Here is a 27,651-nt window from a genome sequence, read left to right as displayed (position 1 = left end):
GCTGTGACTAGGGGACGTCTCCCAGATGGGACACGCTATTGATATCAGTCTATGAAACCCCATCATTGTTATGAGCCTGTGTTCATGATAAATGGGGTACTAGTGTGCTGTGATAAGAGGGCCATAACACTTAAATCAAACTGCAGCCCATAAGGTACTAAACCAATACATACCATACTGTGGGGAGAGAAACTGCTAGGAGGAGTCTGCTGCGTGATAGTACTCTGCTTGGAATTGTTGAACACCAGGGGCTGGGAGATGGAAGTGTTCTGTGAGGATTCTACATTTATAGTGTCACTTTCCAGAGAAGAGGATGGCTTCCCCAACAATACAGCAAGATCAATTCTAAAAAGAAAGGTGAAAAATCAGTGTAAACAACCACAAGTTAGGACTGTCCAGGAACATCTGACTTCAAGCAAAGGCTCTAAAACCTTAAGAGCATTGGGACAATGCAACTGCTTATGAACCATAGCCTCAACCTTGTTGTCAGCATTGCACACCAATCTGTGCATGGGAACAAGGTCAAGTTCGAACTGACCCCAATGCATACCCACTAAAGCCATCAAGGAAACAAATCAGCAGTCATATATTGTGTTCTATATAACGCAGCAAGCCACCTCACACCAATGCTTATGGCACATGGAGACCACGGTTTTCAACAATCTGGTCAGCGCATCAAATTTTTCCAATGCTCACCTCTGCCCTGCCGTGATTGTCACATTCTCAGCCGGCAGAGGAACGGAGGAGACACTGGAAGCTGTAAATATCTTTGTCTCTGAAAGCTATAATAAAAAAAGGAAGTGTAAGTCATAGAAGAGCAGATATTTTTTAATGCCCATGTTACTCACTCTAGACACAAACACTGAAAGCTAACCAAGTCAAGCAGTTAAGGCTCTTTTCTAGAAAAAGGTTGCGATTAGAAACTTAGACCGTAAGCATGCCAGTACTGTAAATAACATCCAAAAGTCAATATCCAGACGAGCTGTAAATTGCACAATTACAGGTTTTATGTTAGGACCAAGCCGATTTGAGAAGAATGGAACTCTGTATTGGTAATGATTCTTTCCAATCTTGAATATTACACAGTGCCTACGAGTAATGCAACTAGGGATGTGAAATTAGCCATATAGTAGATGAATGGTAAGCTATCAGTACAACGGACGTGAAAGCCTGGTGGTTTTCTCTACACCTTGGTATTGGATGACAAGTCTTCTGTAGTGGTTTCAGGGAAAACCGTTATGGTCCTTTATATCATGAGCCACAAAAGTGCTACTGGCCATATATCGATCTTTTAAATGCCCTTCAGGAAATGCTTTTTCAGCCCCACTGATAATGTGGTCAATTCTTAGACGGTCATTAACAGGACAAGACCCAAACACAGAAGTCAATGAACCACCGATTAAGGCTCAGAAATAAACGTTTTATAAAACACCAACACCTTTAAAGGTAGTCTGAATATCCTTAAGGCTCTTGGCTTTTCTGATGGTTCTCCCAAAAAGGCAGACATTAACCACTGTGGAGATTCAAGGTACTGAATTTGGTGTTTGCTGGGAAAGATCTCAACAATCTTATGATGTAGCTTGGGAAACAATTCAACAGATTAAACGGATTACAGCACCAATTGGGGCATAATCGTAACATCTGTGTTGGGCTGCAAGAACCACTGACCTAGATATGCCAACTGCCAGTCGGCAAATATGGTACCTCTACATTTACTAACAGTTCACTTGTACTACCTGAGGACATACGCACAAAGCACACCCTCAATGTGTCCACTTTTCTATCCTGGTGACTTTACTGGCTGCACAATCAATGTAACCGCCTTCTACTCACCCTTAATCCTATGATGCAGCACACCACTACCCTTAGATTCAGGTAAAAGCATACATCACTGCGTCAACTATTAGCCCAGTCATACAGAAAAAAATCTTTGTTGCACAGCGGCCAATTTAAAACAATGCAGAAACAAATGTCAAAGCAGCACACCCAGTAACTCTTCTATTTCATGCTATGCGAGAATTCTGTTGCAGTTCCACCAACTAAATACCTACATCTTCATTCCAGTCCTCTGTACCCCATTCTTCAGTAGCTGTTCTCCATGCACCTACAAAAAAGCCAACAGATAAAAAGGAATTATATTTGGCAGATAGTACCATTTCAGCAAAGCACTTCAGTCATTCACACACCCCTTACTGCACTCTCATATGGGAGAATTGAACAACGGAAACACTTGTTTACATCTTACTCAGGATCAAGCATCCACAGCAGTCTCTACTTACTGCCCACACAAATAAATACCCATGTTAGCCTCAGGCAGGAGAAGCACTCTGATTTTACAAAGTCAAGACAAATCAAGTTATCCTTGCTCACTGCTGCTCTGTAAACTGCAGTTACTGGTGTGTGAAAACCATGCTGACTAAAATTAGTTCATCTACCTTGCGCCATTTGACAGGCCAACATATAGCAGAAAATGCGTCAGAGCTTCATCCAGATTTAGGTAAACGCTAAAAGCTCTGCAAACTCCCCACATCCGCATACATGCTCTCAACCATTAAGAGCGGTTATTGGCAAAGCCAGATAAAAGGCTTTCCTCCTGCCCTGAAACAATAATTTGAAGTATGTCCCTGTAGATGTAACTACAGACTGAGGGGGGGAAAAAGTTAGTAGTTCTAGCCCAAGTTAGTTTTTACATAGCTCCACTGTCTAAGTGGAGTACATTCCCTTCCAGAAAATGGTGCAAACCGATTCACATCAACATACAACATTAATTTGTTTCGTTTTCTCAAACTATGACGACAGGACAAGACTATTTTCTTAAAAAAACTTTGTGAACTGTGTTTTCACCAGGTTAGGATATAAGTGACTGAAAATCAGAAGAAACATGTCCATCAGTGCACGCATGCTCAAGCTCAAAATGCTGGCATCTACAGAAGGATGGGATCACTTGGCATGCTTTTAAAAGCGTAGGTGTGATCTCAGTACAAGGCTCATCCACCAGGATCTGAGTTACCCAATGACCGTCATTAACCCCAATGCACCCACAGAAGTGCCAGCAAAACTACCATAAAGGCAGACATGCTCAGGGTGGCAAAAGGAAATAGTCAGGGAAAATGCAAATGAACGGCCCGTTCAACGAGTATTAGCAACTCCCAGGATCATCTTTTTTTATTAAACCTAGGCCCATTGGCCACGGTTTTAAAAACGATAAAATTTAAGAACTGAAAGTTAAAAAGCACGAGATGACTGAAGGCTCAGCAGATAAATCTATCAGGTCTCAAATATAATGAAAACCCAGTGCTGGATACAACTAAAGCGGCAGGAGCACAGTTGTACAGACAGAGAAAAAAGTGCTACGGTGGGGACAACATGCGTTTGAACAGAACAAAAATGGAAAAGTTAGCTCAAAAAGCAGTACATTCACAGAGCAATACATTGTATATGGTGCAGAGTGATTTTTTAATACAAGACACAAAGAAAAGAATGAAGAGTATGACAAAGAATTAGTCGGGGTTGATAAAGATGATCAGGCAACTGTAAAGGAGGAAAAAAGGCAATACACGGTGTGGTTTAAGTCAGAGATACAATAAGGATATAAAAGGGGTGAATGCAGTGTGAAGAAGAATGTACTAATAAAAAAGCAGAGATAACACTGGTTAATTTGCAGAGAGAAGGCGAGGAAGAATTTGAGCCTAGTGACCACACAAAGTTGGAGAGAAATGTAGGGGACCTGCAGATATAGCAAAACAGTCAAATGAACACCCAGCACAAAATATCAGAAGTAAACAATGTAAATTTAAAAAAAAATCTAGAATTAGTAAAGAGATCCGGGCAGATTGTGCACCTGGATGTGTCATACCAGGAGCAGTGTCAAAGTTTCGGGGATAATTTGACCCCTGACCCCCAATGTAATCAAGTCCTGAAACAAAAAAGAAAAGAAAAATAACGGATCAAATGGAACTTTGACATCAGATGCAGAGCTGGTGACCACAAAAACAGTCCCTTTTCCGACCCCAGGAGAACAGCAACTGTGCAATCTCACTCAAGACATTTTCGTGATATAGATTTAAATAAATACACACCCACCACCCATGCCTAGATAACACCTACACCTTTGACCACCTGCAACTAAAGAGCCATGGTTATCGTGAAAAGGATAATATCAGCTTTACTGTAAAATAATTACAACTGGCACTCTACATAGATCCAAACACATTTATATTTAATACCACCACCCCATTTTTCCTCCAACGTGGATCGCAAAGAGGTTAACAAATTGTTGAACACTACAGAAACGCTAAACAGTTTCAGCTAAGTACTACAAATCTATTTCATGCTCTCCAGTTCACCCCATCACCCAGCCCTTTCCCAGTAGTTCAATAAGATTCGGTAGGCCCCTTCCCTTTTTTAAATTGTCTCAAATCGGACCAATAAGTCTCATATCATTAACCCGAGCATACAAGTACTCCAGCTAACCAATACACTAAACTCAAGCCAAGTGCCTCCACTTAAACGTTTAATTGTTCAGAAAAGAGCAAACAAGACTTTTAAGAACTATGATGTAAGTTTTAAGTATCCCTGGTAAAAAAGGATGCTATTCATGTACCCAGAAGTCAAGTGAAATAAATATACACCTGTCTAGACTAACTTCAAATATTCATCACTTAAGATAACTGAACTCCAAGGACTATTCCATTAGTGAGGCAGTTCTGTTTATTTCCAAAGTAGTTCAGTCAACCTGGGCAGATGGCACCACGGCCTCAACAAGCATCTGTCTTACATTGCCACCAGGATGGACAGACTAGGCCTATATAGCCACAAAACCAGATAGTCTGTGGACTCAATGAGGGTCAGTAGACACAGGATCCTTTTGAAGAAGTTTCTGAAGGAGCAGATGTTCAACCCAAAGGTGCATGCATTCTTCAGATATTCATCTAGTTTGAGGCAAGGACAATAACAGCCCTTTACATACGCGGAACCAGTTTAGTACATTTGGTGCAAATGATGCAAAAATATTGGGAAAGAATAAAAACATACAGTACACAACAGAAAGTGCAGTACACTTGCAGACCCAGATCACCATGCTCACATTCCTGCAACAGAATTTTGATGAAGATCCGTAGTTAGACAAACTGACAGAATTTAGTTTCGAAAACAAATGTGGGAATAAATTATACTGCAGAATCAAAGAACTAAAGTAATAGGAAGAATAGCCTTTGGCAGAGCTGGAAATGGTGTGCACGCACAAGGGAGACAAAACAATGCATATACGAATGCATGCTGTCTTTGTGACTAGAGTGCTAAACTAATATAGTGCTACATAGCCACAAACCCAGAGTAAGGTACAGAAATTGAAGGAGAGCATGGAGCAAAAGCATAATCATGCTGAGACCCACCATTAGAGAAGCTAGAATACACTAACAAAAGGATACTAGTTATTAGACAGAAAGGCACTATGACTTACTTGTCCCATCGTCTGGTTCCATGCTCCCAGTACTGTTCCAGTTACTACTGGAACCATAATGGTCATCCATGTTGGAGGGCTCTGCATAATCAGCAGGGTTAAAAGTTCTGGAATAGAAGCAACTCACATATTAGAGTGGTGCCTAAGGCCACATTAAATGAATCAGAGAAACCTAAATGGCAACCACCATTCAAAGCAATGACGAAGACTATCCTAGAGCGGAAAACCCTTGTGTTCTGCCGCTGCTCAATCACTGCATTTTATATTGGATAACCAAGCTCAGAATGAACTTCTTAAGCCACATTAAAGATCACAAGAATCATCCCAGCTCTTTACAGTACTACACGGGTAAGGAACAAATGGAGAGCGGGACGGAGTTCATGAAGCACTCAGAGCATCACACAACTGTCCTACAAATGAATATCATGAGAATTGGAATGCAATCCATGCGGTTGTCTTTGCTTTGGTACACAAGCGTTTAGCTTGAATTCCTATGGTCCTAAGGGCAGAGATTTTGAAAGGCTAGAGACTATACACTGAAAGTAGTGACTAGCTGCAGTACCACACTGAGGAAGAGCACCATATGTCATTCCTGATGCTCACAATCATAGAAGGGTTTTGGTTTTCTTACATTGAAAAATTATTTCCTAGCAGAATCTAGATTGTGTATTGCTTCCATGGCCAAACAAGCATTTGCAATGCAATAGGTCTCGAATTATTAAAGTTTGAGCTCTTGGTGGTGCATTATTTAGCGATGCCAATAGCTCAAACTTTAATGCGAGACCTCGCGTGCCCACCTTACATGAACGTAACGTAAACTCGGACTGTAAAATCACATTTAGAACCACCCCACAGTGAAAAGAATTGTGATTCGTTCTCATTTGTGGAGTGTCAACCCACTGTTTAGGCATTTCTTTTTAGGTGTAAGCCTCTATTAATAATAATAGCTGTGATAACCATAATACTATTATTGTCAGCCGTGTGAGTGTAGGAAACCGCATCTGTAATATTTGCTAGTTTTATCTGTCTTTAGCTAGATAGTATGCAGAAAATACAGATATTTGCGATCCACATGTATTTTTGCCCTGATTAACCCAAGTGAGGCCTCCTCTGCTGACGGTGTAGATTGAGACAGCACACAGACTGTTTAAAAATAAACTCCCCGCTCTTTGCTTAAACGTGGAGACACTTTATTTATGAAAGTTAATTTATGTCAAGGGGAGAGGATGTGGCGTACTGCCAAGAGCTGCATACTTTGAAATTTGGGAAATCAGTGTTAAGAATTGTTAACCCGGCTCTCCCCATGCCACCCTGTGTGCCCCGGAGGATTACAGAGGCTGACAGGATGAATGATTAACTCATCTGCCTACTCGTCTCCCCTCAATCCCCTCTGCAGCCCAAAGACCCTCACTGAGGACCCCAGAGGATGCACTCTTCCTGATAGGGTATCTCAAAGGCAATCTAATCAATCAGTCGAAATTGGTTGTCTGCCTATACACCCACCACTTTTGAAAGTCACTAGCCGTCACTGTGTAAAAGATGTGCACAGCTTATATTCTACCTCTAAAAAACACCTATATCCTCTCACCTGTGTACACACCAGCAAGGCCAAAGAAGTTAATTTAAATAAGCAATGACCAAATGCACAGAGCATTGCATTGAAGACCTGTAACTAGATGTGGGCAAAACTGTAATGACACCAGCGAAATTCATGATGTAATTATTGAACTCCGAGTTATATGAAATTAGAAAAAAGTTTTTGAAACTTTATATTAAGCAATTTTGCTTAGCTTTTTTAGCGGACATGGATATTACATAGAAAGACTCATGGGATACCGCTAGTATCTCACTGAGACATTTTGTGTTAAAACTAGTCTCCTGCCATTGCCGTGCAAGATTGTTTCACACAGGAAGCCCCTTTAAAAAACGAGTAACAACACTCGTAAAAGGTAACTGGTGAACTTGGAATTACACCCGATACAATGGGGCTCTGCAATTTGGCTTTCTAGCTTCAGTTTGGCTGTGGTCTTAATGATTCCCTAAAATGTGCACATCTTTGTACGCACCTGCACGTTACATGATCCTCCCTATCAGCTGGGGTTATTATTTCCTGAAGGAACAAAGAGGAGAGTAAGGGTTGTGTTCACCAAGGTGAACGGGGAGTACTCCTGTCCCCCTGGGTATGATTATAGAGAACAAAAGAAGGAGTACCACCAGCAAGAATTCACAGATTCCGTGTGGGGTGGGAAGTTTAGACAAAGAGGGAGATAATCTCTTTTTATAGAAACCCCTCACTCATCACCTAGTGATGACATGCTTCATCATTGGGGCCCACCCTAATGACCTAATGCCATCAGGGTGTGCTACAACACCTGATTACAGTGGAGCAGGTTGTGAGTGATGGTGCGTGAAAACAAAAAAGTAAGTGTGTTAAAAATTGTCCTGGTTTGAACTTGAGGAAAACACATTTTTTATTAGCAAGCAGTAATGAGCCCGTGTATCTCTATATGTGTTGGGTCAGGGCGGAGAAGGAAGTAGGTTACCGGCCTGAGTCCCCGCTGCCTAACTAATACGTTCCAATGCGAGGGTAACCTCCCCTGCCCTATGAAGTCTCCTAACACTCCATTGAGAGTATTTTGATTTTTGTAGCTCACCCATTGTGGTTTGAGCTGATACCACGGGCACACTTTTGCCACCCAGTGGTCCCAGATGGTAGGATAGGGTGCGTCTTTTAGGGGACGTAGACCATCCACCCTCGGGGTTTTAAGGTCCTGAAGAAAACCTGGTTAATCTTAACCTCCATGGTTGAAACATGTAGACCCACGGGCTCATTACTGCCCTCACTTTATCTCGCCACGATTTTAACATTGTCCAGTTGCTTGCTAATAAAAATTTTGTTTTCCTCAAGTTCAAACCAGGACAATTTTTAACACACGTACTTTTTTGTTTTCACGCACCATCACTCACAACCTGCTCCACTGTAATCAGGTGTTGTAGCACACCCTGATGGCATTAGGTCATTAGGGTGGGCCCCGATGATGAAGCATGTCATCACTAGGTGATGAGTGAGGGGTTTCTAATAAAAAGAGATTCTCTCCCTCTTTGTCTAAACTTCCCACCCCACACGGAATCTGTGAATTCTTGCTGGTGGTACTCCTTTTGTTCTCTGTTATTATTTCCTGCCCTGGCTGATCAGGTTTCCTCGACTGGTTTTAACGTTTACCTTGTTGGCAATGCTTCGGGGGGGCGGGGGAGGGGGGGGGTGCAGGGGGACATCTCTCAACCTCTTACGTGCTCATGAGGCACGGTTGCGCTGTGCTCATGACGAGCTGAGCTCGTCATAACGGCAATGCTCGCACCCGGGGATAATTCCCCCGCTGTGCTGAGCATTCTAAAGAAACGGGTGGGGCCCCGACTACCTCAGCTCGTCACGAGCACCAGGGCGCTGTGCGTGGCCCCCCTCCCCCCAGCACGGCAGGGCAATTACCCCCGCGGCGAAGGGGCTAGAATACTAACGTGCCAAGAAGTACTGTTTACGAAGAAGCCTGGGTGGGCTGAAGGCATCACTGGGGTATGACGCGGGTGGGCTGAAGGCATCACTGGGGTATGACGCAAGAGAATCACCCGTTAAATACCAATAAATTCTATGGGGCCTTTGAAGTGTCCAGTTGTGGGACCATGCCCAAGAGCACCCATGTGAAAAACAGAGGGAGGGGGCTGCTTGCTGGGATCAGACAGCTTCTGGACCATAAACAGACATCAAACTTGCATACAGGAAACTACCGACACATTTAATCACCATTGTCAGTTAAAAACGTCAGCAAAGGCACTGGATCTGCAAGAAACTTAAAATAAAGATGCAGAGGACTCTGGCCGAAATATTACCAGCCTGCTCGAGCAAAAACTGCAAAGTGAACTTTACTGCAGATTCTAAGCAGGGGCGGCCATGCTTGATTTTCACAATCTCCCTTGAAACCTCATCTCACCCCCACCGCTACCGGAGAGAGAAAATGCAGACGATCACACGTCCACAGGTGCAGCATCTGTGCTCCCACTACACTGTAGCTGCCCGGTGAGCAGAGGAACACACACTTCAAGTTATCGTACACAAAGCATGAACATGTGGTAAGTTGTAACAGTTGAAAACATGACTCCTGCGCAGACCTAGCTGTAGCGTCCCACTGCACAAACGTGCCCATAAGGGCTTTAAAACACGCTTTGTGAAAATATAGACCTAACTTCCAGTTGACCGGATGTGATTGGTTTCCGCCAAGCTCGACTTTCTTTTAACCTCGACTGACCTTGTAGAGTGAAACATTATAGTTAATTCCAGATAGTGGTGGGAAACGCAACTGGTGCTTTTGTAAAGCGCACCAATACCTTCGGGTCAAGTTTGCGCTATATTAAACTCCAGGGGGTGGGAGGGGAGCATCTCTTTTAAAATGCTAACGTGCAAAGAAGTACTGCTTACGAAGTAGCCTGGGTGGGCTGAGGGCGTCACTGGGGTATGACGCAAGAGAATCACCCATTAAATACACCAATAATTTCCATGGAGGCCTTTGAAGTGTCCAGGTGCGGGACCATGCCCATGAGCACACAAGTGAAACCAGGCGCACGGCGTAACTCGCACTTCAAGGCGCACGCCCAGCTTTAAAGTATTGAGAGCTGGTAGCCAAGGTGAGAATATCAATTACAGCAGATGGAGCATTTGAAAACCTTATCTAAAGAAAGCTAGAACCAGTTTAAATTAAATTCCTCTTCGCAGTCCCAACCCTGTTTTTTTTCCTCTTCAACAGAAGGGCTGTGAATTCCGACTGAAGGTGGGCTGCTGCCACTGGAACGATCCCGCTCCTGTACATCTGTGAGGCTCAAATACCTGCGAGGCCTCATACCTGACCAAGGAATTCCAGTCACTTGCATGATACGCGCACATTATACAGAAGCCCTCCGGGGCACCCCGTGCCCTAAGAGCAGCTCACCCTAACTACTCCCTACTTAGCTTGGCATGATTCAGCAAAATAAATGAGGGGTCATTTGAAACTCGCTTCATTCGCATGATTAGGTGAACTCACATAGGCCTCCAAATGTGGCGGCATGTTAAACAAGCGATATGAAGTGAGTAATTCTACCATTGCTGCAATTTAAGCAGTGATACAAGCAGGCAATAGTCAATTAAGATGACAGCAAAACCATAATTATACCTACCACCCTGAAACTACACCTTTGCTCATGCGGGGGTTCCACGATCTTAGAAGTGGCACAATTTCAAATTAGCCGCTACTGACTCTGCTGAAGTAGCATGACAAGAAAACGGGATGATTGTGGCAGCATGGCCGCTTCATGTTCAACTAGCTTTAAGGGAGCTTGCATTCTGTAAACTAGTGGTACGCGCGCACCATAGGAGCAGGGGGAGGGAGCGCGGCAGCGAGGCGAATGCGTGCTGCTGCACGTGCTAGAAACGGACAGGAATGGGCGTTTCAAAGGTGGGACATTGTCCCGCCTTTGCCCAATCGCGTGCAGTTTTTTTTTTAGTTTTTTTTAAAACCCGTCCAAGCCAGTGTCACACGGGGAAAGGAAAACCACACACACTAGCATGTGGGTAGCTTTCTAAACCCTGTACAAAAGGTCTTGCACAGCACGAGCAATGCTGCGCACTGCAACGCTAGGCGCGAGACCTAAAAAGCAGGGATCAAATTAGGTTCTTTGAAAGGAAGGGGAACCACCACACCCATGTGAAAAACAATGCAAAGGATTTTTTTAAAACATTCTTCTGGCAAAGGGAATGACAACCGAAAAAAGCTCCCTCACAATTACCGGCACGGAAAGAAATTTGCTGAAAAGATTAGTACGGCCAACACAAGATACGTTGCATGGGTGAAGATAGGCCAAAATGGCACGTCAGTATTGCATTCCTCATTCAGTGATATGACAAGCACTCCACTAAATCACACTTTGAGAACTCATTCATCTTGTGCACAGCATGCAAGTTCAAATTATTCTGAAATAAGCAATGTGTCCACACTGGGTTCCTACTCCTATTCAACGACTTCAAACTACTGTCGTAAATTGTTGCTAACAAATATTATTTTCAAGCACTCACCCCATGCCTTGCGCAGAAAAGCGGCCTCCTCTCCGTCCGGAACCCCCTGCAGGAAGAACCAAGATTTTAACAGATACAAGCATAGCCTTAAATTACCTAGAACAGCTTAAGAGCTTCTTTGCATCAACACATCATATCCCCAGATTCTACTCAATTTTATCTGTAGAAAATATCTGCTCACCTTTTAGGTCTCCCAATTTTTGATGTATTCAACGATTTCCTCATTCTAACTTCAAACAACTACTAAGTATATCAGCACACCTTGTGGACAGTGCCTAATGTCCTTGAGCTAGCAAATGCGGCAACCCCATGTTCAATTGAAATTATCAAGCTTTTCTGTCAATTAATCTCCGATATACACTACACGGACAACAAATAATCATTCAAGAAAACTGGTAAACCCACGGCATGTTCACAAGAAATAGTGATGCAGCCATGTGCAACTGAAACATCACTTGATCCAGAAGTACAAGGAAGACCAAAGTTAGACGAAGCGTGAGGGCCTATCTTAGTTCTAGGCGAACCAGGGTCAACAGTGAAAGGAATTGTGTTGGTGTTGTGATTTACCACTCAAGCGCTAGGATCAGCAATACTCATGCAAGTCAGGGGAAAAAAAGCAGCCACGGTTTTACTCTAAGATGTTGGATGTCAAAGAAATAAACCAAAAGATTCTGACAACATAAGGAGATGGAAAACCACCCCAGATTCCTTTAAACCAGTCTTACATTTTTTTTTATATGACATGGGAGGGGGAGGGAGTTCTTTCTTGGAACTGCAACAAAATATTAGTGATCAAGCAGAACTACAAATGCTCTTAGGACCATGAACGATACAAGTTTTAAATCCTCTGCATTCACAAAACCCCCTCCAAACAGAACAAACGTATACAGTATTAAGGCAAGTCCACCTGCTGTTTCAAGCTAAATGAACAGTAGCACGAAGAGAAACTGTCCTGATCATGAGGGGGAGAATCCCAGCTACTCTTCCAGAAGGCAAGGCACCCTGTTCTAAGGTCACAGAAGCAAGTTCAGACAGGTCTCCAGACTATATAGGAGAACTGCCAAACAAATGTAATGTGACTGCTCTAGGCAGGTGCAAAAATTACCCTAAATATATAACCAAAGTACAGTATACTTACTCAAGCGTGCAAGTAGATAAACGTTGGCGGCTACTGTAGTAGAGCATCTTCTGCTTTGTCTTTAGAACTTCACAAACAACCAGAACAAGGTGCAAGGGCAAACACATTGAGACTTGGAGAGGAATGACGTCAGACAGAGCCAGGAAGAAGGCCACTACTAGTAGGCGACAGCCAACATGGGAATAAGGATAAGACTACAATGTGGCATGGTGGGCGAAAATCAAGAGTTTGGGACATCTCCTCAACATCAATCCTTTTGGTGAACTGACTGCCATGTGGGAGGGAATAGAAGCATTTCTCCATCCAATCAGTCCTCAACAGGAATGCAATGCCACACCTGCTTCACGCAGCATGCAGGAGAACCAACATATTAAGAATCTATGCACACTGTGTTAGAAGTGGACCCCACCATCCCATTTAACTCATGAAACAGACAGGCACCCCACCATCCCATTTAACTCATGAAACAGACATGCAAGGGGCACACATTATACAAATGAAATTAGACAAGGGACCCCAGAAAAAGCGGAATGGAAGACGCTTACAGGGGACAGCCAGTACGCATGGTCTCCTCTGGGGTGCAGGTGTATGCCGCTCATAGAACCACTTAGCCACTAAATCCAGTTTCGATAAAGCCTGTAATTAGAGGGCAGAGACCACATAACCCAACCCCCCCAACCACTCCCACCATCCATATACAGGATTGGAGGAGACTTATGGTGGTCTCTTATTAGAAGAACATGGCTGTGTTGATGACTTGTCCTAGAAAAAAGTAAGACAGTGACCGTCCTGTGTAGTCACAGTGTCAGGTACACAGAAGGAAAACAAGAGCAAGTGATAAAGTGTAGATTGACCCTGCACCATGGAGAGGAACTTAGTTCCAATACCAACCACGCAAAACGCAGTTATTGTTCAATCACAACAGCCTACAGCCACACTTCTTAGAGGCCTGAAAAATTGGTCACTAAAGGAATGACAACACCATGAGAAGAAAAATTCAGATATTACCTCGCCCTCTTCCACGTCCTCTTCTCCCTCTCTCCGTGCCTCGCCCAGAAAGACCACCGCTCTTCCCATAATCTAGGCCGTTTTCTTGGCCCCGAACTGAAAGATGAAGTGCCAGAATATAACAAGTCAGATCTAAATACATAACACCACTTCAGGCAAGAATAAGGGTGCTCACAAGACAAGGTCACACCATCTTCCAAAAACTTGGATCATCTTGAGTGCCTAATAAACAGAACAGCAGTCACACCGTCAGATCTTGCTACTCAAACACACAAATATACTGCACTGGTATCAGCTTGTAACATCCATTTAAATAGACCACACAGTACTTAACCAGGCTTCCAGTCAGTTCCAATTAGGTCAGGTATGGCACCTCTGACACTGGGAGACTAGAGCCCTTCTCCACGATCACATATGCTCAAGTACGAAAGTTCTACATGCAAATTAAGTGTCACAAGAAACTGTACAATTCAGAGTACAAGTGCGATGGTTCATAAGATTATAAAACAGTACAGTTGTGTCAACTAAGAGGAGGGACAAGATAAGGGCTTTAAAGGTCCAGCATACAGGCCCTGGTACAAATGACAAAAGTCCAAAAGGGATCAGGCAGCAATTCTTCAGGACCTAAACTAAGGTTGAATCTACTGGTAACGGGGTGTAGTAACCTATTTTTTTACCAGTGTAGTTGCACCAGTTGCGTGTGGTGTCCGTATGTGCAGTACCAATCTAAAATCTAGTAAAGACTGGCCCATCAGATAGCGGCATGGAGTGGACGCGTTAAGTTGGACTATTAGGGCAAAAAAAATGTTGACTGAATAAATTCTAGTGCAACCACCTACAACATTACTATAGACCATGGGTACTCACAAACTGTCGGGGGCCAAAATTACAGTGTGGTTGGTGGCCGAGGGCCGCACCGGTGGGGGCGGGGTCAGTGGGTGGGCGGGGTTAGAGTAAACAAAAATCAAACCCGTTTCAAAATCTGTGCTTAGCATAGTTTGCCACCCTACTGGTATTTTGCGGTTTGTCATTGTATCCAGATATATCAGATACAACCAGTGACATTATACCTGCAACAAGTCCGGACTATTGGCTTTGCCAATGATTGTTAGTTGCATAAGATAAATAAGCAACCACTACGGCTTTGTTGTAAATATAATATTGAAAATGCTTCACTTATGAGACTATGAAAGAACTAAAATAAGTCTATTTGAATTACATCAAAATCTTTGAGCAGTGATGCTGGTATTGAGATGAGATAGTGTTGGTTCACCCGGAGTGCGAAAATGGAGACCCCAATAGTTGTTAGTTGCATAAGATAAATAAGCAACAGCTATGGCTTTGTTGTATATAACATTGAAAATGCTTCAGTTCTGAAATGACAAAACTGTGAAAGAACTAACACAGGCCTATTTGGAATTGCATCAAAGGCTTTGTGCTGCTGAGTTGATATTTATCTAAGGGCGAAAATGGAGACCCCAGTAGTTAGTTGCATAAGATAAATAAGCAAACACTATGGCTTTGTTGTATATAATAATGAGAATGCTTTAGGTCTGAAATGATGAGACTGAAAGAATGAAAACAGTCGATTTGAAATGACAAAGGCTTTTTGAGCAGTAGTGCTGCTGCCGAGTTGATGTCTATTTTTTTTCACCCTGAAGGCAAAAATGGAGTCCCAATAGTTACACGTCTCAGCAGCCCTGCCTGCTAACTCGGGGAGAACAAACTCGCATAAAAAAAGTACATTTCAGCCGAAGATTAACTCACAATTGGTCACAGAATACGCAACAGCGCCATCTACTGTCCAGTGCACTTAAATTAATATGCAAAACCATTCGAAATAAATCGAAGAAAAACATACATAACTCTTCTGCCCAAGATTTTAAGCGCCTGGAAAACCCCAAACGATATCTTGACCTTTTGTGTGGTGCATGAACAAGGTCTAGAAACAGAAATTCACAAAGTATGGGGGCCCAGGCATAACAATTATGGTATTGGCATATACTTACTGCTTTCGCGGCAATTGGTGCCAGGGGCCAGTGAATCTCGGCTTCAACACACTGCTTCCGTCGGTGTCCGAAGTAGGTCCTGCTGCTATGCAAGCCTATGAGGTCACGAGGGCAGATGAGGGGGGTGCGCAGGTGAGCATGAATACACTAATTGTCTGCGCATGCCCTTTGAACTTTTCTCGCAAATGCGGCCCCCAAGGAGACATCACCACAGCAGTAATGGCGCTGAGTCCGTGACTGCTGTGGGGGCCGCAAGGAAAGGTCTGGCGGGCCGCAAATGGCCCGCGGGTCGTACTTTGAGTACCGTCGCTATAGACAGTCGCATCACGTATTTTAATCAGGGTAGGAGACCGGATTATTAAAACGAGTTTCCCTGATCCTCCCATTCCCCTGTTTTAATTTGCATGGTCTTTAAGAACCCACATCACTGCACTTCTACACTCTAGGGCCCCTTACACACCTCACCTAACGGCAAGGAATTAAAGATCTCCGTCAAAGAGCCCCCACTGAGGGTGCCTGTCGTATATTGCAGCGCTGACCAGACGAGGAGCATGCCCGATGATGAAGCATGACACCCAGCAGGCTGTGTGTGTGAGGGCCCCAATTCCAAAAGGAAGGATTCCCCATCCTCCCTCTTGGTAGCCACTTGTTGGATCTCGCCCATATGCCTTGGTCAGCCCACCCTTAGCAACTGCATACTCCTTTGTCATTTAAAACAGTACAGTTGCCAGCCATATGCAAGTACTTGGTGTATGGCTGGGAGGTTACATGTCAGCCAAGCACAAACGTTCTTAATTTAGCACAATCATAATTGACTATGCTCTCGGATAAAATTATTACATTAAGTTCTCCTCAACACTGCAAGAATTTAAAGCTGAGGTGCCGGACCAGCAGCATCTGCAAGTGCGAGAGCCGAGTGCACACTCAAGAGCAGGGTTAGGAGCCTAGTGTGGCAGGGTGAAAGAAGCCCCCACCAACTTCCCCCTCTACCGCCTCCCCCACCCATTTAACGAGAGCGCAACTGTGAAGAGGGGAGAGTGCAACAAATATGCAGTATGGACTGCAAAATAAAGAATTCCCTCTGCCATCTAGAAACAAACAATTAAGGAGGAATATAGTTCCACAGTAGCTAACCGTATTTAGCCTGATGTCAGGCTAAAGACCACATCGGGGCCATGGGTCGCCTTAAACATGCCAAAGCCCTTCAGCAAACACGAATGAAGCAATAAACTGAATGTTGATTCGTCCTCTTTGGGAAGCTAGGGTCCACAAGTCCTAGCCACCACTCAACTCTCTAAACAAACCCTTAAACACAAGAAAAGCCACCTTATTGCTGAAGGTGAATCTCCTACAAACAGGCCTTCGTAATGTCTGAAAGCGCTCCCTACTATTGGAAAAGGTGCAGACACTCACCATGGAGGTTAACTCCTTCACTTCCTTCATGACTATGCTAACAGAGCAATTCAATTTGATGACCAGTTGAAGAAGCAAAAGGCAGGACAAGGAGGTGTATTCTACACTTTGAGGTTCCCAGAACGATCAGAAGAGAATGCACCTAGAGAGGTGGCTCAAAAACTGTGGGTCCAAAGGTACTGTCTGCATTCTTTGCTGTTAAAAGAGCTAATCGTGCAGGGGGCACCAACAAGACCAATGCTAGCCAAAACACACAACTATAAGGAAACAAGCATTTGCAATGCAATAGATGTCACATTTGCAGGTGTTTGAGCTACTGACATTCTAAGTTACAATGCCTTTTATTTATGCTGGTTTTTAAAAAAGACAAATAAAAGGCAGTCATTTCTAATGGCAATCGCTTAAAATTTGGCAAATGCGAGACCTATTGTATTTCAAATGCTTGTGTTCATAGTAACCAAACACGAGGGTACCCAGTTCGATCATCAACTGTGTGGCTATTGAGGGAAAATCAGTTTATTTTTATTTATTTTGAAAGTTTTATATAGCGCGAACAAGATCTTTGCAGATATCAGAGCGCTTTACAAGGACACGGGGGTGATAGAGTAATAAAAAGTAATATTTGAGGTAGTTAGGTACAAGGTGCTTAGTTACATAGGTAGGTCAAAAACATGAGGTAGGTCACAGGTGAGGTAGTGTCGGTACACGGTGCATAGACAAACAGTTGCGTCAATAATATAAAGTACAAAAATAAGGAGCATATACTTGCTTAAGCGTGTTTAAAATTTTTGGAGATAGCATAAAGGTGGGCATAGTTGAGGTGGGTGAGTGCAGGATGTATAGTCAAACAGGTGCGTCAACAATATAACAATATACAAAGAGTGAACGTATACAATCAAGTAAGTCGATAATACAAGTAATACAATAGACCAGGAGGGTCAGGTAGGTCTTACAGAGCAGATTCATGAGAAATACGGAATAGTAGATCATGTGTATTTAGCCATGAGGATCGCTTTTACTTCTTTCTTAAAAAGTTTGTTGGAGGAGATGAGCGTGGTTTCAGGTGGGAGTGAGTTCCAGATCCTGGGTGCCATTCCTGAAAAGGAGCGTTTATATGTTTTTTCCTTCCGAAATCTTCGAGGCTTCAGCAGAAGATTGTTTGTGCTTCTAGTAGTTCTAGAGCCACCCGAAATTGTCAGCTTTTGAGTGAGGTAGGCGGGTGAGTTCATGTGTACAGCCTTGTGCGTCATGCAGGCGATTTTCAGATGTATTCTGGCTTCAAAAGGAAGCCAGTTCAGGGATTTAAAGTCAGGGGAAATATGCGAGTGTTTTTTTGAGCCAGTGATGAGTCTCGCTGCGGCGTTAAGGGACGCTCTTAGGGGTGCCGTTGTAGTTAGGGGGAGCCCGCAGAGGGCGGTGCTACCGTATTCTATGTGCGGGATGACTATAGATTGTACTGCAGTTTGTAAGTCTTTGGCAGGAAGGAAGGGTTTAAGTTTTCTCAAGGTATTGATTTGGAAGTTCGCTCCTTTGGTTGCCTTGCTGATGTGCTGCTGCATGTTGAGATTGGCGTCAAGTGTTATGCCTAAAGATTTTGCTGAGTCTACGACGATAGGTTGTACATTTAGAGCCGTTAAGTGCTTAAGCCATGTTTGAGCCGTGGAGATTTTAGCGGGAGGTGAGATCAGGAGGAACTCAGTCTTCAGCGCATTGAGTTTGAGGTGATTCTCAGCAAGCCAGGATTGGGTGTTTCTGATCGTGGTGTTCAGAAGCATGATGTCCTTGGGAGATTGTATTTTGAGATAAAGTTGGGTGTCGTCGGCATACATGTGAAAGTGAACATTAGATGTCTGTAGCAAAGTAGTGAGAGGTTCCATAACTAGGTTGAACAGTGTTGGGGAGAGGGAGGATCCTTGAGGGACGCCTAGCGATACAGGTACCCGAGAGGACAGCATGTTGTTACTTTTGAATCTTTGTGATCGGTTGTGTAGAAAGGAGGTGAACCACTTGAGAACAGTCCCAGATATGCCCATTCTTGTGTTTAACAGTTCGAGTAAGTTCTCATGTTTAACTGTATCGAATGCTGAGGAGAGATCCAGAAGGATGAGGAGGCAGGTATCGTTTTGGTCTAGGATTTGGAGGGCGTCGTCCACTATGTGAGTCATGGCAGTTTCGGTACTGTGCCCTGCTCGGAAGCCTGACTGATGAGCGTTGAGGAGATCAAACTTATCTATGTGTTTAGTCAATTGTAGCTGTACGCATTTTTCCAACAGTTTTGCGAGAGTGGGAATATTTGTAATAGGGCGGTAATTGTTTAGATCAGTGGGGTCTGCTGTTGGCTATTTTAATAGCGGTGTGACTTGCCCGACTTTGAGGGCGTTGGGGATGGATCCTTGTTGAAGAGAGCTATTGATAATCTTAGTCCAGAGTGGGAGAAGCAAAGGGGAAAAGTCTTTTACAGCGTTAGCAGGAAGGGGGTCAGAGAGGTGATTGGATGGTTTCAAGGTGCTGAGCAATCTGCCAATTTCTTCTTCGGAGTAAGTGCCAAAGGATGACCAAGTAGCATTGTTCTTTGGTTCAGGCACTGCTGTGTGTCGGGGGTTGGAGTACAGGATAGCGTCATTGAGGAGATCGCTTCTTATTTTCTCAGTTTTTTGGATAAAGAAGGCAGAGAAATCTTCGCAGGAAGGTGTAATGCCCATGGTGCTGAGTGTCTGGGGTTGCTCTTTGGATTGTGATCTGATTAACTCAAACAATTTTCTTGGGCGGTTTTTTGCTTGGGCGAGCTGGAGGCTGAAGAAATCTCTTTTTGAGCGTTTTATTTTCCTGAAGTAGGCGTTTCTCTGTTTCTTTAGACTTTTTAGGTTCACTGCAGAAGGGGCTGACCTCCAAGTGCGCTCTGCCATTCGCATGGCCCGTCTATCCTCATTGAGGCTCCCGTCATACCATGGGTTGGAAATCTTCTTGGACGAAACTCTTTTCAGTTAATTCAATCAGCCCAGTGTTGGTCTTTCATTGGAGGCCACGACTGCGCTGAAGATCTCTGGAACTGGGGTCCAAGTGAATAAACGCTGCACATTCGATGGCATATTTATTATGCACCGAATCTGATATGATACTTCTGATTTAGTTTTCTTTTTTTTTCATGATCCTTAATTGGATCATTATTTCATGGTTGATTGAGGTGTATAGAAGACCAATAGCGATTGTGAAAAACGTACATTGTTAACTGCAGGAGAGCAGCCTAAACTTCGATGTGAGCTACATCTGATGTGTCTTGCCAACACAGTGATATTGTGATCACGAAATCTATCTTTCTGTGCGGAAATCATTCTTTACCAACTATCATTGTCCCACCAAAAATTAAGGGTGGGGTTAAAAAGGTCGTGGTCTGTATAATTAAGGGCGTGGCTTGAACATGCGAACTACACTTTCCAACGAGTGCCACTCTACCCACAAGTTTGCAGAGAATCACAAGTGCAACTGGCATTGCTTTGGGCACTCTACAGAGAGATCATGAATCGGATGTCCATGTGTTCTGAACACCTTTTTGGGAGAGTGTCAGGCATTGAGCAAAACTCACACTGGCTCACCTCAGTGGTGGCCCCTGTAATCACCTGGATGCAGGTGCAGCCCTTTTTTTTTTTTGCAGAGTTTTATATAGCGCGAACTAGAACCGAACCAAATCGAATCAGTTATCAGAGCGCTTTACATAGCACCAGTTAAGTTACATGAGGACACACTCATTTTAGGCACGGGGAGATTAAGTGATTTGCCCAGAATCACAGGGGGTTTTTGGCGTCGTTACAGAGACTCGAACCCAGATCCCCAGGTCCGAGGTCGAGCGCCTTAGCCGTTAGGCCAACGGCTAAGGAGAGGCTAACGGATTTTTCTTTCCATCCAAAAATTGTTCTTCGAGAAGACAGTCACAGAAATTATCAAATGAACACTCCACATGCAGATGGACAGATGACAACCCCATCGATTGGCTTTTGTGACCACATTCAGCACTCAGACATTTTCAGAGGTCTGGGTAAAAACTGGCATTTGCTGAAAGGAGTTCCCGGTTTTAGTGAATGTAATCAGAGATAAACCAGAAATAATCTATAGAAGGAGCTACACCATAGGGAGTATGATAATGAGGAATTATATTGAACCTATAAAAGGAACCAATGCCAACTGGTTACCACAGCCGCAGAATGGTTTCTATACTTGCGGTTCATGTAGCATTTGTAACCTTGGTATCAATCGCATTAAAGAGTGTTGGTATAACACAGACAGGTGCTATCTAATTAAGGAATTTATCAATTGCAACAGCACAGGAGTTATTTACGTAATACAATGTGCGTGTAGTAAAATCTACATTGGCAGTATGAAAAGAAATCTGAAATTCAGGAATATAGACAGGCCATAATAAATCAATATCTTAAATCACCGATTTACCAGCATATATTGGAGAAACACAGCACATTGAAAGAGTTTAAATTCCATGGAATACAGAAAGTAGTTCCTAGGACCAGAGGAGGTGACTGGGAACTCATGATTAGAAAACAGGAAGCAAGGTGGATTAGTCGCTGTAGGGCGGTCACTTTGGGACTGAATAGTGATTCAGAATTGCACTATTTTCTTGAATAATCAGTTGTGATTGGATTGTCATGGGACAATTGGGTTGTTCATGTTGTCTGAACTCGGGTACTCTTTGTACAAATGGAGGTGATGGTGTAAATAAGCGAGTGGATTTCTTAATTTTGGTTTAAATGTGCATTGGAAGGTACTTATGGCAGATTGTAAGTCAGATATTGTTTATAGTACTAATAGTTCAATATGGAGAAAAAAGGACAAGACAGGCACTGATTGACATGAGAAATAATATAAAAAAATTGCATGATAAGTTTAAAATAGATGTTGGATTAGAGGAGAGTGAGAAAGTGGCTCTATATATCCTGGACCAAGATATGGTACAGGGTGTAGAGTCCACAAACCCCAGAGGTATAACCGAGGTTAAAGCCAGGTGTGACCTTACTCTCTAAAGTGGTAGCTTGATCGAGCAGTAAGGCAGTACCAGAGGACAGTATAGAGCATTTTTGTACACATTCTGTCATCAAAAGGTTTCACACACTCAAAGACTGAACTCCAGGCCAATTGTTTTTATATCAAAGATATCGTTTTTTTATTTTTAGAACCAAAAGGTATCAAAAATATACTGTTCTCAATATAAGAGGTCTCAGATGAGTACTTTGCAGAAAGGCAAGACATTTTTGTAAACACAATAGGTACAGTGGTTGCAGTAGGAAACAATTCTAAACACAATTTAGCATTGAGCTCAAAGGGTTTTTCTATATAAATACAGCTGATTACTTTGTAGATTACTCTGGTAGTTCCAGGCCTGGACCCTAGATTCAGTCCTGGGATCTAAGCTGAAAACAGTTTAGTAAAAACGTTTTTGTTATTGCAGTGATTTTTAAGGAATATAAAGCTATTTTAAAAGTTCATACTTCGAAACTTTTCAATGAAAAACTGGCAATGTTATCCAATGAGAGAAAATTCAGGTTGCAGTTAAAGTACGATCTTGTTACTTTTGTAATCCAGTACTGGGCTCCTAGGTCCAGCACTGGGGTCTCAACTTAAAACAGGTAAGTAATTACGTTTCAGTATTTGGTACGATTTTTAAAGAATATTTCAAGATTTCAAAAGTAGACAGAAGAAATTTCATAGAAAAGCAGACAATGGATTCCTCTGGAGAAAATACAAGTTAATAGTAAACCCGTCTAGGATTCTTTTTGCGGGTCAGTACTGGGCTACAACATGCAGTACTGGCTTCTCTCCTGATCACAGGTGAGTACTTCAGAATTCGGTTGATTTTCTGGGAATATTTTAAGTTTTTAAAACTTCACACGTAGAAGATTTTTCGAGTCAAACCAGTCAATGTTATCCAATGGCAGGTAAGTGAGTTACTGGTTTCCAGGCGAGTACTCAGCTGAGGAAGATAGGGTTCTGGGCATAGACTCAGGGGTCCCCCGGGGTCAGGTAGGTACAGTTGATTCACCCTCAGCTGCACAGGGGCAGCCGGGTGAAAAGGTATTTAGGCCCAATGTTATCCAATGAGGGGCAGGGGGCCTCCGTTTGGTGGCTGCTGGCTAGCAGGCCACGCGGCTGTCCGTGGGAGCTGGGCTCCTGGTAACTAGCTCAGGGCAAATGGGGAAGTAGGATAGGGCACAGGTTGCGCTGCCAGGGACACTCGGGAGGCTCGGTGCAGGATGCCTTTGAGCCGTCAGGCGCTCAATGTTATTCAATGGGAAAAGTAAAAAGGGAACAAAGGCTGCAGACTCTGGGACTGTGATTCTTCAGGTGCGACCACCACTTCAAAAGGTAAGTTGGGATCCTGGAGAAGAGGTAGGTACCCCAAAGGGAGGAACAGGGGGTCGCAGGGCGCTGATTGCAGGGGTGTGTCTGGGTGTCAGGAAATCTTACCCTCGGCTGGTCGCGGTTGGAGGGGTCCCTGGTTCTGAGGTTGCAGGCCTCGTCTGGTTCGTCGAAGAGGGTCTTTGGGCACTGGACTTCGGGTCCCAGTCGCCGGGGGAAGGGGGGGGGGGGGGGAGGGGGGGGGGGGGGACACGTCCTTGTGGCCTTGGATCACTCTGGCACGGACCGGGCTTGGCAGGTGCAGAGTGGGCAGGTCTTGGGCTTCCTGGCCGGCACCAGGGGTTGGTTGTTGGAGCAGAGCCTCCGCTTATGGGAGTCCCAGTCTTTAAGAGGGTCAAGGCAGGCAGGTCCTTCGGGTGTCCCACGGTTGCTGTCCGCAGGAGTCGCCGGGATTAAGCAGGAGCAGGTTCCAGGATCGACAGGCTGGTAGGGCTGGGGCCAAGTCAGTGGGTGCTGTCCTTTTAGCAGCTGCACGGCGGGTCTTCTTCTTGATCTTTTCTTATCGGGATCTGAGGAAGGAAGGTTCAGGGTTCCCCTAAATACTAAATGTGGGGGCGTTACAGGTAGGGCAAGGGCAGGGACCAATAGGTCCCTGTCCTGGGGTGGGTACACCCCCTAGCCTGCTCCTCTCCTGTGGGAGGGGATCAGGAGCCTAGCTGTGATTGGGCAGGGCTCCCCATCTTCAAGATGGCCGGAACCCGGGGTCGTACTTCACCTCGCCTCTCCCACCGGAGGGGTGGGATTGGCACAGTCTGGCACACCCCCCTTCCTGACGTGGAGTTTTCCGCCAGTCTTCCCGCCAGAGTGGGGGTTGGAACTGGTGGGGGCCAGTTACGGAATACAGCAAATGGTCTGAAAAAGCTCACAGAGGGGGCATGCCTTTGAAGCTTCCCCCTGCCCATCCTGGGGAGGAGACCTAGCACCTCGCCCAGGATGTGCATTGTTGCAGGCCCAGGAGAGCAGGGGGCTCTCCACCCAGGGGTCCAGCAACATGTCTCCTGTGTGGCAGCCTCTGCAGCCACTTAGACCAGACATGGATTGTAGGTTAGGTTTTCAGGGGGCATCTCTAAGATGCCCTCTGGTGCATTTTACATTAAATCCCACACTGGCCTCAGTGCGGGTTTAATGTGCTGAGAAGTTTGGTACCAAACTGGTCAGTCTTCAGTGTAGCCATTATGGTGCTGTGGAGTTCGTAATGTACAACCTACCATCGTAGACTCAGCAAAATCTTTAGGCATAACACTCAACGCCAATCTCAACATGCAGCAGCACATCAGCAAGGCAACGAAAGGAGCGAACTTCCAAATCAATACCTTGAGAAAACTTAAACCCTTCCTTCCAGCCAAAGACTTCGAAACTGCAGTACAATCTATAGTCATCCCGCACATAGAATACGGTAGCACCGCCCTCTGCGGGCTCCCCCAACTACAACGGCACCCCTAAGAGCGTCCCTTAACGCTGCAGCGAGACTCATCACTGGCTCAAAAAAGCACTCGCATATCTCCCCTGACTTTAAATCCCTGAACTGGCTACCTTTTGAAGCCAGAATACATCTGAAAATAGCCTGCATGACACACAAGGCTGTACACATGAACGCACCCGCCTACCTCACTCAAAAGCTGACAATTTCTGGTGGCTCTAGAACTACTAGAAGCACAAACAATCTTCTGCTGAAGCCTCGAAGATTTCGGAAGGAAAAAACCTATAAACGCTCCTTCTCAGGAATGGCACCCAGGATTTGGAACTCACTCCCTCCTGAAACCAGGCTCATCTCCTATAACAAACTTTTTAAGAAAAGTAAAAGCGATCCTCATGGCCAAATACACATGATCTATTCTGCATCTCTCAAGAATCCGCTCTGTACTACCTGCCTGACCCCTTGGACTATTTGTATTACTTGTTTTATCGACTTATTTGATTGTATACGTTCCCTCTTTGTACATTTTTATATTGTTGACGCACCTGTCTGACTTTGCATACTGTACCTACACCACCTCAACTTTCCCTACTCTTGTACTTTTGATGCACCTGTGTGACTATACACCCTGTACTCATCTCCTACCTCAACTATGCCTATCTTCATGCTAAGCATTTTAAGATTGCTTAAACAAGTATATGCTCCTTATTTTTGTACTTTTATATTATTGGCGCAACTGTTTGACTATGCACCTTGTACCTACTCTATGATAGAAGACACTACCTCACCTTTGACCTACCTCTTTTAACCTACCTATGTAACTATGCACCTTGTACCTAACTACCTCAACTATTACAGTCTATTATTCTATGACCCCCTTGTCCTTGTAAAGCGCTCTGATATCTGCAAAGATCTTGTTCGCGCTATATAAAACTTTCAAAATAAATAAATAAAAAAAAATGACAACCTCCCAGTACCATATACTCTTAATGGCATCACTGCACACAGTGCCCAGGAATGGCCCAGGGTACTGTAGGGGCACAGGGCTCATGCACCTGTGCCCACACCACTGGCATAGGGCACCCAGCTAGAGGGGTTACTGAAGTATGCCAGGGCAGTGGGTTCTGTTGGCATGGCACACAGGGATGTGTGCCGTGTCGACTGTTATGTATCTAGACACTCAGTTTGCAAAGGCAGTGTGTGGGTATCAGGGTACAGGGCCCCTAAGAGTGGCACAATAAGTGCTGCAGCCCTTAGGGGTCTTCTCTGGTAACCAGGCCCTGGGCACCTAGGGTACTAATTACTAGGGGCTAATAGGTGGCCAGAGATGCCAATTGGGTTTTGTTTCAATACAGCTTTAGGAAAGTAACACAGGCCCTGGGTACCTGGTTGGCAGGAGCCCAGGGCATACTCAGTCAAAGCACATCAGCAGTTCAGCAAAAAGTGGTGTCATACCAATGCAAGAAAGATGGCACTCACAATGAGTATATACAATTTCGTGGAGACATGATGGTATTCAAAAAGCAAAAGTGGTTTTTTTTGTTTTTCAATGAGTTGTGGGTAATGGAAGGTCAAGGTTGTTGAAAGGAATGGTAACAAGTAGCAATGGCGGGTAAGAGGATCGTGATATAACACGCGGGTTGGAGCAACTTGTGCAATTATGGAACATAAATAAACACAGGGCCATAGGTGTGCATAATAAATTTGCAAATAGGAGGTTGCTGTTTTTGTACGCCGCATGCAAATATTAGGAAGCAGTGTTATAGACAGTACACAGAGCTACGGGTTGGCTTAATCTCAATATAGAAAAATTGCTGTTTTTATGAAGGCGTGAACAGCTCAGGGCCATGGGTGTGTGTAATGAATTAGTAAATTGAAGGTTGCTGTTTTTGTATGCCGCATGTAAATATTAGGGAGCGGTGTAATAGATACAGTACACAGGGCTACAGGTTGGCGGAATAATCTGGATATAGATAGTTGCTTCCTTTTTTTTGAATTCGTAAATAGTGCACGAGTTAAGTGCCAGTATTTGATGAATAACTGAGGACATCAGACACGGCAGTCTGGGAATAGAACAACAAGAGCGAACCAGAGAGGAAACAGACACAGGGCTTGACAAACAGCAAGGTGATTGGATGATACACGAGGCCAGGATACACTTTGTATTTCCGGTTTCCAAAGGAAACTATGCTGAAAAGGATTGTTCAAGCGGACCGAGATGAGAGCATGGGCGGAGTAATTGTTTAACATTGGGATATGAGTAGTAGGATTATGATTGGACGAAAGGGAGTTTAAATATGGCATTCGTCGATGGTAGCTTTTACAGCAGGATTTAGCGGGTCAGGCTGTCGAGTAAGGAGGACACAGAGTACTTTGCTTTCGTGAGGGGCGATATAATGCTCGGGATTGAGTACTGGACTTTGGCTGGATGCGAAATTATAGTAAAAAGGGCTTTTTTGTATTTTTATTTTTTGAAAATAGATGGGATACCTTTGAGAAACAAGCATTGGAAATGCAATAGGTCTCGCATTAGGAAAGTTTGAGCTATTGGTCTTATAAATGACATTTTTTTATGTGTTTTTTAAAATAGCTAAATTAATAGCGTTGTCATTTACAATGCCAATAGTTATAACTTTCGCAAATGTGACACCTATAGCAGACACACGTCAACATCCTATTTTA

General features: G+C 44.1%; 1 protein-coding gene across 1 annotated transcript in view; it reads right to left on the bottom strand.

The window, feature by feature from the left end:
* The window catches only part of UBAP2L (ubiquitin associated protein 2 like), a 775,602-nt gene that overhangs the window by 659,630 nt on the left and 88,321 nt on the right, over positions 1-27,651 (bottom strand). Inside the window, exons 6-11 of the mRNA XM_078668896.1 lie at positions 13,708-13,803; positions 11,562-11,607; positions 5,462-5,568; positions 2,052-2,104; positions 697-782; positions 174-345 (exon numbers count right to left, since the gene is read on the bottom strand). Of these exons, the coding sequence (XP_078525022.1) occupies positions 174-345; positions 697-782; positions 2,052-2,104; positions 5,462-5,568; positions 11,562-11,607; positions 13,708-13,803 (560 nt within the window). The remainder of the gene's footprint in view (positions 1-173; positions 346-696; positions 783-2,051; positions 2,105-5,461; positions 5,569-11,561; positions 11,608-13,707; positions 13,804-27,651) is intronic.

The sequence above is a fragment of the Lissotriton helveticus genome, chromosome 12 (assembly GCF_964261635.1).
Source record: "Lissotriton helveticus chromosome 12, aLisHel1.1, whole genome shotgun sequence".
Lineage (NCBI taxonomy): Eukaryota > Metazoa > Chordata > Amphibia > Caudata > Salamandridae > Lissotriton > Lissotriton helveticus.
Note: the sequence above shows the minus strand (reverse complement) of the source record. Positions and strands in the feature narration are given on the sequence as shown.